This window comes from Antechinus flavipes, chromosome 4 (assembly GCF_016432865.1).
Source record: "Antechinus flavipes isolate AdamAnt ecotype Samford, QLD, Australia chromosome 4, AdamAnt_v2, whole genome shotgun sequence".
In the NCBI taxonomy this organism is placed as follows: Eukaryota; Metazoa; Chordata; class Mammalia; order Dasyuromorphia; family Dasyuridae; genus Antechinus; species Antechinus flavipes.
The window spans coordinates 185,748,497-185,765,048 of record NC_067401.1 but is presented as its reverse complement, the minus strand read 5'-3'; the positions used below and the strand labels follow the sequence as shown (position 1 = coordinate 185,765,048).

The 16,552-nt window shown below is 47.3% G+C and overlaps 2 protein-coding genes across 3 annotated transcripts; one reads left to right on the top strand and one right to left on the bottom strand.

Moving 5' to 3' along the window:
* The first annotated feature begins 1,103 nt into the window (after nt 1-1,103).
* SLC2A4 (solute carrier family 2 member 4) lies at nt 1,104-8,425 on the top strand. The gene is made up of 11 exons (XM_051995859.1): nt 1,104-1,471; nt 2,939-3,055; nt 3,329-3,501; nt 3,622-3,746; nt 3,884-3,999; nt 4,181-4,343; nt 4,530-4,717; nt 5,145-5,249; nt 5,457-5,558; nt 6,148-6,351; nt 7,122-8,425. The coding sequence occupies exons 1-11, from the start codon at nt 1,439-1,441 to the stop codon at nt 7,323-7,325; spliced, it is 1,530 nt and encodes a 509-aa protein (XP_051851819.1). The 5' UTR covers nt 1,104-1,438; the 3' UTR covers nt 7,326-8,425.
* A 398-nt stretch (nt 8,426-8,823) lies between these two features.
* Nucleotides 8,824-14,722, bottom strand: YBX2 (Y-box binding protein 2). 2 transcript variants are annotated; one of them, XM_051995860.1, is made up of 10 exons: nt 14,452-14,722; nt 13,883-13,946; nt 12,404-12,437; nt 11,406-11,495; nt 10,799-11,083; nt 10,302-10,405; nt 9,758-9,935; nt 9,514-9,663; nt 9,286-9,370; nt 8,824-9,160 (listed from the first exon to the last, which is right to left on the bottom strand). In XM_051995860.1, the coding sequence occupies exons 1-9, from the start codon at nt 14,705-14,707 to the stop codon at nt 9,320-9,322; spliced, it is 1,212 nt and encodes a 403-aa protein (XP_051851820.1). In that variant the 5' UTR covers nt 14,708-14,722; the 3' UTR covers nt 8,824-9,160; nt 9,286-9,319. The 2 variants fall into 2 exon arrangements, with proteins under 2 accessions (XP_051851820.1, XP_051851822.1); XM_051995862.1 differs by having other exon boundaries at nt 9,520-9,663.
* Between the last annotated feature and the right edge of the window lie 1,830 nt (nt 14,723-16,552).

Sequence of the window (16,552 nt, the reverse complement as noted above, 5' to 3'; positions counted from 1 at the left end):
GAAAGAAAGGAACCGAAGGGGAGAGGTCTAAGTAACATCCAAAGAGGAACATAAATGGAAAGAATCATAAAATTATATTTCTTAGAGCTATAAAGGGATATCCGAGGCTCTTGCTAACATCCTATCCCCACCTACATTTCGCCACCGCCATTTTACAGCTGAGGAAACTAAGGTCCAGTAGGGTTGTTTTTTCGCCCAGATCACTCAGGCAGTAAGCAGAACTGCATCTCAGGGCCACTGACTCCAGGACCAGAACTTCCCCCTATACAAGTAGGGAGATACAAAAGATTTGGGTTCTTACTAAATATTGGCTGGCTGACTAACTCTTGTATTAACGGAGAAAGAGCTAATATCCCTTCAACCCCTCCTTCCTTTGAGAAGCATGCAGCAGTGACGGCTCTTTAAATTCCCGCTACCCTGGCCACCTCCAAGACTTGGGACGAGGGGTTACACTCGGGACCTGACATTTGACTGCTCCAAAGACAGGAGCTAAAAATATATCCCGTGTGGGTTACTTCAGGCCATTGCCACTCCACCCCTGCACCCAGGATCCCGCCCCAGCACGCGTCATTTTCTGTCCCGCCCCGTTCTGGCCATCCAACCCAGGACACAGTTGTAGGGGAGGACTTCATCTACTTATGCCCTTTCCCTTCAAAAACCCATACGAGGGTGCTACTCTCCACCCTTTGTACATTTCCCCAGCCAGCACACTAGCAGGGGGTGGCGGGGACTTGGAGGAGTGGAGGTAGAAGACGAGTCCCATGATTCTTCCTTCTCTGGGACTGTTTTCTCCCAATTACTTTGGGTCTTTCTGTGAGAAGGGGAAGACTGAAGCTGAGGGGGTGTGTCTCCCTGAACTGACCGCAAGGCCCGTACCTAAGAGACATAGCATTGAGCGCCCTTCACTTTAGTGGCTCTTGACTTTCCCCAAGCTCCTCCCCTTGGGCATTCTTGAGGAAGGCGGGGTTTCTTTGGGCCTCCAGGGAAGAGCGTGACTTTGGGGGGAGTATGGGATCTTAGCCAATGGGTATTGCGAGAAGGTGTGGCTCATGTGTATAGGGGTGTGGTTTGTTGGAGGGGATGGGGACTCTCGGATTAGGTGTGGGGTGTGTGTGGGTGGGAGGGGATTCGCCGGGTCTCTCCCGTGTCTGGGTAGGATACGCGTTCCTTCTGCTCCTTTCCAGCTCCTCTACTTTGGGTTCTCCTCCCAGTACTCCCATTCACCTTTCCTTTTCTCATTTCCCCAATTCCCTTCTTTCAATTTTCGCCAATTCCTTTTTCCTATTTCCCACCAGTCAGTCTATCTCCAGTCATCCTTTGGCTCCCGATTCTCAAGTTCAACCAACTTCTTCCCCGGACTCTGTTCTGTTTCCAATTCTTTTTTGGTATTCGTAGACCCTCACCCCACCTCCAAGTTTTTCCCCTCTTCGTCACAGAGATGCCGTCGGGGTTTCAGCAGATCTGGTCCGAGGTAGGGAAAACTGGTTTTCTGGGAATTGGGCTGTAAGGGATTCTCTCTAGGTTCCCCCTTTTCCTAACGGGGTTGGAGTGCGGTGAAACTCCTGCGCAGGCTCTACAGGTTCTGAGACTGTGGTGAGTAGGGGGTGATACTGGATTGGGGGCGGGGAGAAGGGAGGAAAGCGCGATTAGGGGCTTCTAGTTATTTATACTATGGCTGAGTAATCATGAGACTTTAGGTCTTTACCGCTGTGAATAGAGATTCGAAGGGAGAGGTTGAGTCGGCATTTGTCAAAAACCAAATGTAGGAGGCAGGATAGGGGAAGGTATCTTATAGGAAGTCCTCAAGTCTCAAATGTTGGGATATAGGACTCCTCTTGGGGTATAGAACATATAAGGTATAGTAACAAGAATAACTTGTTAGAAAAAGAAATAACTGAATCATCAGTGCGTTTCTTTGTGTCTCTAAGTCAACTTCCTTGGTGTGATTGATACCACTGTCTGAACTCATGTCCCCATCAGATGTTGGGGGAAGGGGAATTAGAGAAGAATATGCAGGGTCACTGCCTGGCATTGCATATTCTGAGTCGTTTGAGTATGGGAGACCTAGACATCTAGGCTCTTAGGGTATCTGAGTTTTGATTGCCCTGTCCTGTTCCTCTTGGCTAGTTGCTCCATATGAGTCCCTATCCCTCTTCGCCCCCACCCCCAGCACACATACACATACCACAACCTGGCTTCTCTCCAGGTCTCTGAACTTTCCCTTTGGCTCCACAGTTAGGGAGGGGGAGGGAGAAGGAGGAGTGTCATAAGGCGCCCCCCTCCCCCCAGCCTCCAGCTCAGGTTTCTACTGGAGAGACAATCTGTGCTGCCAGCATCTATCCTGCCAACCTCCACCCTCGCCCTCACCACCACTTTTCCTCCTGACTCCTCTGGGTACCCTCTCTCCCCACCCCCAGCAAATAAATCTCTGACATTGAATGGGGGTGGGGGGAGGACTCCAAGAGGACTTAGCTGAAAATCTTTTAAGTCTTATTTTAATGATCTAGATGACCATATTAGAACTGTCCTCTTCAATAGAAAAGATCTGTAAGTTATACTTGGATAAATTACTGAGAGGGTAGCAAAGAAATGAGAGGGCACAAGGCACCAAGATTTGGAAAAGGAATTTATCCTGGCCAAGAATTCATTTGCCTAGCCTTTTTCTTGGGTGTGGGAATGGGAGTGGGGAGAGGCTTTCTTCAAGGCTAGAGTGAATTTCTGTGTTCCCATATGTGTGGGGGTGGGTAGATTCCATTTGTTCCTCCTGTTTACACTGGGATCTGAATTAGATTCCTAATATGGTCCTAATATTAGATTCCTAATTTTTGACTTCATTCACTGCCCCAGTGATGGATCTGGGGATGGAAGAGTAAAAGCTTAAAAATGGTTAGCTCAGAATTTTGGATCCTTGATGTTTCCTTTCCTGTTCACTATCTAGGAGGGGGATCCTCCGAGACAGCGGGTCACAGGAACCCTGATTCTTGCCGTATTCTCTGCTGTGCTTGGCTCCCTCCAGTTTGGCTACAATATTGGGGTTATCAATGCTCCACAGAAGGTGAGGGGACTGAATATTATGGCACTGACAGGGGGTTGAAGAGATCTACCTGGATCCCATAGGGAAGAGTAGGAGGTTTTAGATGGCTGAATACTATCCTGAAAGGTTTGGAAGGAAAAAAGATCCCTTTTGGAGACGAATTAGAACAGAGGACCATTCATTCAGAGAAGAGAATTTCCTGAAGCTAAAAGAAATTAGATTCTCTCTTAAAGGACAGGGGTAAGAGTGGAGATTCTGAAGGGAATTTACCAGTGCTTACTGTCTTCCCTTCAGGTGATTGAACAGAGTTACAATGAAACATGGCTGTCCCGTCAAGGTCCGGAAGCCCCCAGATCCATCCCTCCGGGCACTCTCACTACCCTCTGGGCTCTCTCAGTTGCCATCTTCTCTGTGGGTGGCATGATCTCTTCCTTCCTTCTTGGCATCATCTCCCAGTGGTTGGGCAGGTACCAGAGGCTAAAGGGAGTGTGAGAATGGGGAGGAGATCACAGCATGGGCAATTTCCACCACTCCTTTACTTTTCCCATCTCAAATCTCTTTGGTGTTTCTATGTCTGGCACCTATAGGAAGCGTGCTATGATAGTCAATAACAGTGTGGCTCTTCTGGGAGGAGCACTCATGGGCTTGGCCAAGGCAGCTGCTTCTTATGAGATGCTCATCCTTGGACGATTTCTCATTGGCGCCTATTCAGGTATCCGCCAAAAACCTCCCTTCATTTAGGGGAATTTGAATAACATATTCTGCCTGCCCTCCCAACCGAAGTTAGAGGTATGGGCATGGTGAATATGGAATTTTCGATCTCTTATGACCTTTCTCCTGCCTCATTAGGGCTGACATCAGGACTGGTCCCTATGTATGTGGGGGAGATTGCGCCCACTCACCTTCGGGGTGCTTTAGGAACCCTCAATCAGCTAGCCATAGTCATTGGCATCCTGGTTGCCCAGGTATGCAATTTTTGTTCTTTGTACTTACTGGGGGATTGAAATATAGAAAAAAAGGAAGGTCCCAGGGAGATGGAAGGACAGAACCAGGAAAAAAGAAGTGCTTTTAAGGGTATAGGAAAGGGGAAGGAACAATAAGTTTTATCTCACATTCTCTCTTTTTTTTTTCCCCCTCCTCTGCCAGGTACTAGGTTTGGATTCCATGCTGGGAACAGAGAAGCTGTGGCCACTGCTGATGAGCGTGACTGTACTTCCTGCCCTCCTTCAACTTATATTATTGCCCTTCTGCCCAGAGAGTCCCCGATACCTTTATATCATTCGTAACCTTGAAGGCCCTGCCAGAAAAAGTAAGACACTTCCTCTTTCCAGTGACAAAGGGAACCAAATATCTAAACCCTACCCAGCCAGACTGTTTTCCCTCAGGATCTTATTCAAGTTTCTCTACACCAGTCTTCTCTTTTTTCTAGATCCCTGCTTTTGCTAAGGACCCATGCATTTCTCCTCTAATCCTGACTCCTCTTTCCCCTGCCTAGGTCTGAAGCAACTGACTGGATGGGCAGATGTATCTGGAGCACTAGCAGAGCTGAAGGAGGAGAAACGCCAGCTGGAACGGGAGCAGCCCCTTTCCTTGCTCCAGCTTCTCCACAGCCGAACCCATCGACAGCCTTTGGTCATTGCCATTGTGCTGCAACTCAGCCAGCAGCTGTCAGGGATCAATGCTGTAAGGATTGGGCTGGGGACAGAAAGGTGAAGGAATAAAGATGTGGAGGAACAGGATTTGAGAGGGAGTAGCAGATCATGCTAGTAGACTAGGGTTAGAGTTGGAATTTAGGATTAGGATTGGAATTTCATTTGGGATTAGAGTAGGAGGCATTTAGGATCAGTATTAGAGTTGGAGGCATTTGGGATTAGGTTTAAAAAAATACTTAAGATTTGAAAGAGGAATAGGGATGGTTAGAGTAGCTAACATTTTTGGATAGAAAGACTTTAGGAGTGGGAATAAGGAGGGTTATGTATTTGTGTATCTGTATTAAGGGAAAAAATTATTAAAGGAATTGCAGACATACATTACATAGAGGGATCAGAAAACTAGGACAATATAAGCTGGTCAGGAGAGCTTTCTCATTTTTCATTTCCTTCTTACCCAGGTTTTCTACTATTCAACTAGCATTTTCGAATCAGCAGGAGTAGGACAGCCAGCATATGCTACCATTGGAGCAGGCGTGGTCAACACAGCTTTCACTTTGGTCTCGGTAATTGCACTGATGTGGGATCCAGGTAGAGGTTATCTTTTGACCTTGAGCCCACCTCTCTAGGGTATACCAGTGTAGAATTTGAGAGGAGCTCCCTCTTTTTCCATTTTCTCACCTGGATCTTCTTTCCTTTATCTTTCAGCTCTTCCCCCATTTTGCTTCTACTCAGGGACCTAATCTTAAGGCCTCTTGCTTTTCCCTCCCCAGGTATTTCTAGTGGAACGGGCTGGACGTCGGACATTACATCTCTTGGGCCTGGCTGGAATGTGTGGATGTGCTATTTTGATGACTGTGGCTCTTCTCTTGCTGGTGATGACCTTGGGTTAGGTTGGGGGAGGGGTGGAGAAAAGCCAATGTCCACTTCTGGGGAGAGTCACCATACTTAAGAAATGCCCATGAAGCTTTGATCCCAAAGGAGGGGGAGAGGGTGGATAGCAATGCTATTTCTAAAACAATCTCCATGGTCCCAGAAACAGGATGTCATCATTCCCTCAATTCCAGTGCTTTCCTTAGCCTCTCCAAGACAGTTATATTTCTTGGTTATTTGCATTTATCATTTTTACCTGGGATTAGGAGTTTTGAGGAAAGTCTGAATTACAGTTCTTAGAACTTCTGAAGCTTTCATACTTCCTAGACACCAGAGTCTTCCAGGAACTATTTGGGTGCAGAGTCCTTGTGCACCCCCCAGGAGCCAAATTATGATCTTCAGATGCCCTTAGGAGACTTGCTAGGTATTGAGGGAACTGGCTGCCCCAGATGTTGCTATAACTTGTATTCCCCTCAGTCCTCATTGGGATAGCATTTGGAATTATAATTCCCTAGAGGATCCAAGGAACTTCTGACTTTTTAGAAAAGCATGAAATGTAAACTGACTATCTCTGTTACCCTTGTTATTCAGGAACGGGTTCCTGCCATGAGCTATGCCAGTATGATAGCCATCTTTGGCTTTGTGGCTTTCTTTGAGATTGGTCCAGGTCCTATCCCATGGTTCATTGTGGCTGAACTCTTTAGTCAGGGACCTCGACCAGCTGCCATGGCTTTGGCTGGCTTCTCCAATTGGACGTGCAATTTCATTGTGGGTATGAGCTTCCAATACATTGCGGTAAGTCTTTTTTTCTTTCCCCAACTTACATACATACCATACCCCACAGGTGAATTTCAGGTAGAAATTTTCCCATCAGATCATTAACTGTAGTATAGGAAGAGATACTCTAACCTCTTACTTTCCATTTCTGTTCTCTTCACTTCCCTGCTACCACCATATACATAAAAATTCAAGGCCTAACTGATGGGAAAGACACACACAGAGTAATATATATATATATAGCTCTGTGTATATATATATATATATATAGCTCTGTGTGTGGGTGTAGGTGTGTGGATATGTGTTGTGTGAGTGTGTGTTTTCCTTTCTCGGCTTCCTATTTGTAGAATATCAGAGTTGAGAAAAGCCTTATAGACTATCTGTCCAACTAATACCTCAACAAGAATCCTCTCTACAACCTACATAATAACTAGTCAACCAGTTTTTACCTGAATGCTTCCAATGTTGTTCAAGGATTTTTTCAGCCTAGTGGCATAGCGGAGAGAAATTCCCAGACTAGGGCAGTGCTCAGAAAAAGCCAAGTCAAGAAGAAATGCAATTTTTATGAGTAATTATTCTTTGAATTAAATGTATTTAAATAAACAATGTATCTTTGCTCTTAATTCAGTCCTACTCTCCTCCCTACTATTTTATTGTTTAACAGTCCATATCAACCCTCCTTCCCAAACCTTACAAACTGTTAGGACCACCACCCTATCTGATCCTTGTAGTCCTGTGGATTGTGACCACTATTCTCCTAAGCTAGCTACTTCTTACCTTTGCTCTAGGATGCCAGTGGCCCTTATGTCTTCCTCCTCTTTGCTGTCCTCCTGCTTGGCTTCTTTTTATTCACCTACTTGAAGGTGCCAGAAACACGGGGCCGAACATTTGACCAGATATCTGCAGCCTTCCGACGGACCCCATCATTGCTGGAACAGGAAGTGAAGCCCAGCACAGAACTTGAATACCTGGGACCAGATGAGAATGACTGAGAGGAAAGGTGGAAGTACACCTTTCCCCCTTCTCCCTTAATTGAACTCTCCTCTTCTCTGCAGCACTTTAAGTTCCCCTTTCGAATCCCCACAAGGACAGGAAGGAATATCTTAGGTCTGGTGGTACTGGGGGCTAATATATATGGCTTGAATTCCTCCACCACCACCATCCCCAAACCCATTCTCTTTAGTGTGACTCTTGGATTATTTATATGGGTAAGGCTTGGGGTATAAATATAGGCAGGGCTATGTCCCCAACCTCCTTACCCCCAAGGGTTCCCTGATCCCTCTCTCCCCTTATTTCTAACCTGAGATTTCTATTCCCTCTGCTACAAAAGAGGGAGTACCAGAAATCCCCTAGAATTTTTCCAAGTGGGAAATAATTAGCCTGTCTTTCTAAAGAGGAAAAAGCCTAAGGCCTAGCTCCCTAAGTTAGCATCTTGATTTCCTATGAGGTTACCCCTCACATCCAACCTGACAAAGTCAAAGATATGGGTGGTAAGCCCATTGAATGGGGAAATACATAAGTATTCATGTTGAGAAAGCTCATGGGAAGGTACTTTTACTTTTTCATTCTTTCTTTTGTTAAGACTGTGCACTACCTGTTAAGGGAAGCTCTAAGGATGATACCTCCCCCTTCACATCATTCTCTCCCTTGGGAAGACTGCACATGACTGGGAGGACATTAGGAAAATTATTTTCCTTCCCTTACTCCTGACCTTTGGTTAAATTGCGCACATAGTAGGGGATTGCTCTAGTATACCTCCTTTTGTTATCTTTTGGGGAGACTGCACGTGGTAGTCAACATTCTAGGGAAAACTCTTCATTCTGGCTTTTGGGTAGTATTATCACAAATATGCCAGTAAGTCTTTCTTTTATGGATTCCCACTTAAAGAGCCTTAAGGTGGGGCATTGTCTCCCACCAAACTCATTCTCACCCTGAAATGAATTTTGTACAAGGTAGCCCTTTGAGCTCCTGATAAAAAAAAAAACCAAAAAAAAAAACCAGCATGGAGGCTTCTGTTGGTGTAATAAGGCTGATTGGAGCCTTAGAACATTTTTATATGTTTGTGTAGAAAGAAAAAAAAAGATTATATATATGTGTGTGTGTGTGTGTGTGTGTATAAATATATATATATATATACGTATATATATTTATATATATAAAGGTCACTATATAAAAGGCAAGTGTGCTACTTTTTTCAAGGGATGCAGAATTGGAGCTGGCTTCTCAGTTCTGAGACAAATGTCAGACATCTGTTAGCATCTGCCCCATCCTCTTTTCCTGTCTGTTCCTTTAATACCTAACTCAGCCTATTTCCTACTCTCACAAGACTTCCTTTGGTCCTGGGGTATGCTCTAGCATCCAAAGCAATAGCTTGCATATCCACCAAGATCACCACCTGGACCAATATTCCTAAATTCTTTGATCACGCATACTAACTCATAACACCTTAGCTTCTGGTCATGAGAACAGAGTAGAGGCAGAAACATGGACAGCTGTGCAAATTTTTTTTTTTTTACTGGAGGCTCAGGTGGCACATGACATTTCACCAAATGGCTTCAGAGTTTGGGGAGGGGGAGGGAGAAGACCCAAAAAATAAACTGGGGTGGGGGGGAAGGGAGATCTGGCTCCAGTGGACAAAGGATGTACTCCCTTCCTTCCACCCTTGGGGGTGGGGGTGGGGGGTTTGAACCAAATTAAAAAGTTGTTCTACCCTCCTGGGTCCTGGGAAGGAGGGGACAGGGTGAAGGCCGCTGTTTCAATGTCATGGATTTTTTTGGAGGGGGGGAGGGAGACAGGGAAGGAGCAGTTGGAAAAAGTCGGCAGATACCTAAAGAAAAAAAAAAATGAAGAGAAAAAGGAAGGAGTTAAAAAATATTTGAAAATACTATTTGCTACTTCCCTACCCCGAACCCTTGTTTTTCAATATGGCTTCAAGCCATAGGGATACTCAACCAGATAGCTGCTCTAGTTGTCCCCCTAGTTGGAATCACTCCAGTAAGGTGGTAGGGGAGTCCCCACTGGTTATAGGGGTTGAGGTCTGAAGATAAAAGGTTAGAAGTGAGAAGTCTATATATAACTAAAATACCTAACCACAATCAATTCTTACCTGTTCTCTATTCCCCCTTGTCCAAGTTTACCTATCTCTCCCAATCCTCCCCCCTACCACCCCTTGGAATTCACATCCACAAGCTGGTGCTGTGGCTCCAAGCGGGGCTGGGAAGGTGTGTCCGCAGGAGGTGGGATGGGCTTGACTGCCTCCACTGGGGTCTCCTGATGGGTAGGGGCACCTGCTGGGGGTGGGCCCGGGGGTACTGGCTCTTTGTTATCAGCCTGCATGGAAAAGGACACAGAAAAGACTGGTTTCAGCTTTCTCATCTTCATAATCACTATCCCCACACATAGATTAATTTTCCTTAGCTCTTACCTCAGGGGCTGCAGTCTGCCGGGGACCCGGAGGCTGTTGCCTCCTACGTTGAAAGTAAGGCCGATTTCTTGGGCGCTGGGGCTCAGGCCTGGAGCCATCTGTGGGACCCTGGCTGGGTTTGGTCTCTCCATCACCACCTTCTGTGGTGGGCTGCTGTGGAGGCCGAGGACGGAAAGGCCTGGGTGTTGGGGAGATAAACAATTGGGTCAAGATTAGATATCCTTCCTACTTGCCTCACTCTACTTTAGCTCTCTGCAAAAAACTACAACTGCTAATAAATCACAAGCCTTATATAAGCCCAGGTCTACAATTTTGGCTCCTTCCTCTCCAATCTCTTCAGAGCTAGGTTTCTAGTGCCTAAAAATCCTGTACTCTTAGAAGCTAGGCATGCTGCCCTTTAATTTCCTCCCCCTAAGCTCTATTGCTTTTCTTAGAGCTCAATGTCTATTCTCAAGAAAACTAATAGTAATTGTAGAAAAGAAAACACACTGATATGTGCAAATCAATCTTTAGATAATAGCTAGGAGAGGGAAGATATGCTTACCTTCGATATCTGGGTCGGAATCTGGGTGGAGGTGCCCGTTCATCTCCCTGCTGCTGATCCCCTTCTAAGGGGGCTGGGTCTTTGGGCTCTACCCCATCTGTTCCCTGAAGATATGTAAAACTGGAGTTTGTGAATGTTCAAAATGTATAAAGGTTCCACTTCCTAGAATGTACTTGGCTTGGCCTGATTTGACGCAAATTTCCACAAAGACCTAACCATCAACTTCTATCCACCTCTGCTCATCACACTCTTCTTTCTAGGTGTCTAAGTAGCTTACTAGATAATAAGCTGGACTCAGGTCAGAAATCCTGAGCTCAAATTTTGCCTGAGATACTAGCTGTGTGACCCTAGGAAAATCATTGGGAATAGAACTTGTTCTCTTCTAGTTCAAAACTATGATTCAATATCTTACTTTTCTCTTGGGGCCATCGAAACTTAATTATCTCTTCCTAGGCTTTTGTGATTTAGGATACCTAGCAATCTAAACCTTCTCTCACCTCCATAGGCTGCTGCTGGTTGGAGGGCCTAGGGCCCCTGACAAAACGTCGTCGGTAAAAGAAGGGGGGTGGGCGTCGTCGTCGAGGTCGCTGACTAGGATCCTCAGCACGTTCCCCTTCACTACCTGGCTCTGCTACCCCTGTAGGGGCCTCTGCCACCAGGGGTGGGGGTGCAGCAGGGCGTGGCCGGGGAATAAATCTACGAAAACGGCGTCGGTTGGGAGCATAGCGACTGCCCTTCACTGGTACCCCCCCTGGACCAGTCACATTAGCAGCTTCTGCACCCTGGGATGGAAAAAATCAGAACTCTTTCCCAACTCCAACTCCCCCCTGCCCACCCTACATGATCCACTCAGAACACATCACTGACTTATCTTAGGGCTAGTATCAGAGGTGACTAAAATTAATTTAGAATTTCTCTTAACATCCCAACTCTTGATTGGAAATAGTAAGATTGAGGCCCCCATACCTTCTAGCTGGGAAGAAGGGCCAAAAAAGTAGGGTAGATGATAACCTCATGAGGTTTTGAAGCCCAGGATTACCCTTCCCTTAATCCTTATTCTTCCTGGTTTCTAGGTCCTCCTGCCCCTCCATGAATCCCCCAAACCTTCTCTCCTTCCACGACATCAAACTCCACTGTTTCCCCATCCCCAACACTGCGCAGAAACTTCCGAGGGTTGTTTCTTTTAATGGCTGTCTGGTTGGGGAAAAAGCAGTGAGAAGAGCTGGGACAAGACAGGAAGACACACCTTTTACCCATTAATATCAAATATCCATTGCCTTAATGCTCAATAAGCTATATAACTATGGGTAGAAGGAAGATTTGCAAAAAGTAGGCCAAAGATTTAGATTATGACTAGGGATTTTGGTGTCCTGCTGTCCAAATGTATTTCCCACCCAGACATACTTAGAGATTTCCCATTAGGGAAATGTGATAGTAAAAGAGGAAAAGACACAGCCAACAGAACCTAGGCAAGATTCATTTAGACAAAGTTTAAGAGTCCTTTCTATTCCCTAAATTTATCAACCCTATTTAGATCATTTTTCTCCCCAATTAAAATATTATATTCTGGATAAATGGCAGCTAACCTGATAAACTAATTCATACTATATTAATGTTATTAATGTATATTAATTCGAGGCAGTATGGAATAGTAAAAAGTTGAACTCAAACATTAAGATGACCAAAGCTCAAGTCCAGCCTCTCTAATTCTGGGCAAGTAAATCCCTTAATCTCTCGGTACTCTAAGCAAATCTGATAGGTAGGAGAAGGTACTGACCCAAAAGGATTGAGGGAGTTCCCTATTCTAATTCAATCACAGGCCCAGTTCCTATCTCTATTAATAGATACCACCAATTATTTCTAGTAAGTTATTTAAGTTAGCACTTTTAATGCTTTAAAAATGACTAATGATAGTTATTTCAGGTACTTGTCACAGATGGGGCATAATGGGATTGGAGGCAATAGTAATAGTTTTTTTAAAGTTGCCATAGCAGATTCCCAGTTAAGACTAAGCAAGTAGAGAGGTTCATTAAATAACATTCAGAAAAAAAAAAAAACAATCCTTGAATCTTCTGATCCTACCTGAGAAGCCTGACTCTTACCTGGTGGACAAAGACATCCTCCTTGGTGTCATTCCTGTGAAATGGGAAGGGTCATCATTAGGGGACTGAAGTGATGTTTGAGGCTTTGAGGGCATATTCCCAATTTGACTTTCCTCTTTCTGACCAATTAGTTGTTATTTTATTAACCAGTGCTTCTCAAAGGGGTTGGTGGTGTATTTTTTTTTTTTTTTAAGTTTGGAAGAAACCACCTTGGAAGGTGTGATCTCTGCAGTCATTATAAGAGTATCAGCAGCTGACAGGGGCTCCAGGTGGGGAGAGGTAAAGTCAAGTCAAGGTGTGGCCAGAGAGAGGAAGGACACCAATCTAAACCTCAGATGGGAAAACCAGGCTTGTGGCAAACAGGCAAAGGCACCTTGAACCTGCCAAGGTGCCCAAGAAATGGGACAGCTCTCTGCTTGCTTCTGCCCCACCTTCTACCCTCAGGGGCAACTCAAGAACTGGGTGGTTCTGGGTGAAGTAGTTCCTCCTCCCCCTTTCAAAGTGGTTGGAAAATTCCACTCTACCTCCTTCCTTCTTCCTTACCAAAGGAGGGAGAAAAGTGGGGGAGGTGGAACAGGAGATGCAGAACAGGTTTGGGGAGGGGAGACAAGGAGCCAGGAACCCTCACCAAGAGGCCACTGGCCCCTTCCCCCCGACCCTGACCCCAGACCTGTGGATGGATCCCAGTCCCCAGGGTCTGGACACTCCCAATTTGACTGGAAATCCTGGTGAGAACAAGTTGGAGGGAGATTTAAGTGAGGAAGTAGAAACAACTCATCCATTATCTACTCTAGCCATAATCCTATTATTCTCTATCTCCAAGGCCCTCTCAAAGATTGGACCTTTCAGGCTCTAAAGCAGCTGAGTTTGGCAAAGGTCAGACTAAGAGGCTGCCTGGGGTCTTCCCAAGAGACAAACTGGGCAGAGAGCCTACTGGGGAAAGACTTCACTTTTGACTTTTCTTTGTATTTAACATTCAGTCTTAATTGGCATTTCAAAGGGTATATTTACGCCTGATAGGTAGGAAGGTGTACCTTAGAATTGGAATTGAGTCAATCGTTCCTACGGAAAGGGGGAAAAGGAACACTTCCAAAAGGAAATTGAGGGAAGGTGGTGATCTCCGCGGGCTTGGAGAAAAGAAAAGCTCTCACTTATCCTGCCCCCAAGGCACGGCAAATAAAGGGGCAATTGGGCAATTCCAAGGGGGTGTGGCAGACTCCCTGCCAAGTCCGTGGATTCCTAGAGAATTAACCTTTGGCGGTAGGATATAACCGGAAAGACTGGGCTCCGCTAAGCGAAAGCTTCATCTTCCATATAAGGGCGTGGTATTTGTGCAGTGGTTAAAGACGTTCAAACTAGCTTCAGCTGGACATTCGGGGCAACCATGTGCCTCAATAAAGGGTCTGGATGAAGTTATGGATCCTCCAACCACACAGCCCAGTTTGGAGGACATTCCCACCCCTTCCCTGCCTTAGGTACCTGTTGATGAATCCATAACCATTTCGGACGTTGAACCATTTGACAGTGCCCAGAACTTGGGTTGCTGCCAGGGGGAGGTCAAGTAGGGAGAATAGGGCAGGGGAAGAGAGATGGAGTTAGGCTCAATCAATTCTGAGCACACATCAAAAGTCCAGCCCCCATTTCTAACCTATTCAGGAGGACAGCCACACCAGTTTAGCTTCAGGGTACTTAATCTATTCCCAACCAATTCTAATTTTTGAACTTTCAAATAACCCGACCTCGAGCTCCACAAGTCCTGAGCTCCACCACATTCAATTCCAAGGTACCTCCCACACAGTCCTATAGCTGTATTTCCCCCCCAAAGCCCCCCACCTAGGGGACAAGGTCCCCGAGCGCTTCCAAAGTCGATCTGCCTCGCCCTAGTCCTTCAGTGGGACTCCGCCTTCCTCCCTGCCTGGGCTCACCTGGCTCCCTATTCTCCCAGATCTTGGCCTCTCATTCACCTGCACCCTCAGCACTACCTATTCAACCAGACCTTCCTCCCAAGGCCCCCTCAGGTGTCAGGCCCCTAGACCTGGCCCCCTCACCCAGCACCGGTTTGTCCGCCTGGCTCCGGGCGGGGGGTGCGGGGGTCCCCGGGGCTGCAGTCGTCGGGGCGCCTGGGGCTGCGGGGCCCGGAGCTGCGGGGATCCCGGCGGGGGGCGGGGCGGGGGCGGCTCCCACTCCCCCTCCCATCCCACCACCGCCAACGCCGGATTTCTGCAGGTCACCCCCGGGCGACACCACCCCGACCCCCGCCGCATCCACCGCCGGGGCAGCTGCCGCCGTCTCCGCCTCGCTCATCCCGCCGGGTCCGGTACCGGCCCCCGCCGCCTCCGTTGCCGCCGCCTCCTCCTCCGCCTCCTCCGCCGCCGCCCCGACCCCTCCCCCCCGCCCGCGCGCTCCCTCTCTCGCCCGGCCCGCTAGCGCCCCGCCTCCCCGCCAGGTCCTCGCGCCCCGAGCCTCTCCCTCGCACCACGCCCCCTCCCCGCTCCTCGCCGCTGCCGCCGGCCAAGCCCAATCTGAGGTGTGTGGGGAGGCTCCGGGAAGATACCCTCTTCCCCGCCCCCCAGCCAATACAGGACCAACAAGTCCAGCCCACGCGCTAGTCCAGAGCAGTCCCACCCCCAGGCTTCGCACGTGCCTGGTTCACCAGCACCTGGGACTATATCCCCGCCTTGGCCCCGCCCACCGAACTTGGCCACGTGACTTAGTGAGTCGGGTTCATTGGCTGGTAAGTTCTCTTCTCCCCTCCCCCTCCTTTCGCCCCCTCCTTTTCCTTCCCCCCTCCATCCCTTTCCACCCGCCGCGGGAAATCAAACCGACCTGTCATACCCCAACTGCCACCTGCCGGCCCAGAGAGGGGCGGGGCTCCGCGAGTTCCTCCGTTACCCCTAGCTACAGAGGAGAGAGGAGAAGCTGCCACTTCTGTTCTGTGTGTTTGCGGAGTCCTGGTTCCTGAAGTCACGCAGCGTCCTACACAGTCGCGCCTCCGACGTATTCACTAGGTCTGGGGTCTCTCGGGTCCATCCCTCCCAGTTTCAGACCCCTGGTCGTTGTCCACATTCCCCAGCCATCACTCTCGCCCGGGCACCTCTTCGCTGTCTCCTTGGAGTCGGGGGTGGGATGCGTGAGGGAGGGTGCACGTTCTAAACCGGGCCAGGGACTAATCATTGAAAGCTGTGCCAGAGAAACGGAGAGAAAGGAGATTGGGACAGTGAAACAGGTGCGGGGAACCTTGGGGTGGAGCTTAAGAGTCGGTGCGGTGCATCCTGGAAGACGAGAGCTCGAGGTATTTAAGGACAAGAAAAATGAATGTCCTACCACGGAAGCTCTAGCTATAGGATAATGTTTCCCTTTCCCTTCTAACACCTCTCCCCAACTCCTTCGAACTAGAGTAACAATGCACAAGAACCATGTTCAATTGGCTGACGAAAGTTAACCAGGCACTGCAAGTTATCTAAATTAATCATGCTAGTTGGAACCGGATTCATTCCAGAAATTGGCATCCATTGCCTACAGCCTCTCAGTTTGGAGTAACCAACCGGAGAAGCTGTCCCTTGCTTCCTTTACGGAATGCTCAATCACCCCTCAGGACCCAATAGGTTTGGGATGGGTTGCTGACGACAGACTCTTCTTAATCCATCCTATCGATGGAAGGTTCTGCTTTTCTGTTCCCAATCCCTGTGATTCATTCAGCCCTACCACTCCATAGTTAGTGATTTCTTTTACCTTCAGGAACTGCTTAACAAACTCCCTTAGCCCAGAGTTAGTCAGCTGTACACTTAACTGGAACTAAAAGAAATTTGACTTCTTCAACGAGACCTCTGTAGGGTATTCAGTGTTCTTTCATGCTCTTGAGACGTGAGACATAGTGACCACTCATAACTGCTATCTTCACGATCTAGGATTTTTAATTCTCTTTTTTATGATAAACATTGATCCTCCCATCCCTCCCTCTACTCCATTATTAAACTTACTCATTCTCACCTTTAAATCCAGTTACTCCCACCTCCTTGTTTTTCTAGTCCAATATAATTGCTTTTGACTTGACTGCTCTTTTAGTTTTTACAGTGAGTTGACTAATTCAGTTACCATTAAATACTTTGTTATTTTGTCAATTCTATATTGCCAGACCTCCAAGCTTAG

Bases quoted from the DNA above. Each gene is read 5' to 3' on its own strand.
- YBX2 (XM_051995860.1), bottom strand. From the start codon at position 14,707: ATGAGCGAGGCGGAGACGGCGGCAGCTGCCCCGGCGGTGGATGCGGCG. The intron at 9,936-10,301 runs GTAAGCATATCT...CCCAACACCCAG, and splicing joins TTCCGACCCAGATATCGAAG to GCCTTTCCGTCCTCGGCCTC. The intron at 9,664-9,757 runs GTAAGAGCTAAG...TTTTCCATGCAG, and splicing joins GGCAGACTGCAGCCCCTGAG to GCTGATAACAAAGAGCCAGT.
- SLC2A4 (XM_051995859.1), top strand. From the start codon at position 1,439: ATGCCGTCGGGGTTTCAGCAGATCTGGTCCGAG. The intron at 3,502-3,621 runs GTACCAGAGGCT...TGGCACCTATAG, and splicing joins ATCTCCCAGTGGTTGGGCAG to GAAGCGTGCTATGATAGTCA. The intron at 3,747-3,883 runs GTATCCGCCAAA...CTGCCTCATTAG, and splicing joins TCTCATTGGCGCCTATTCAG to GGCTGACATCAGGACTGGTC.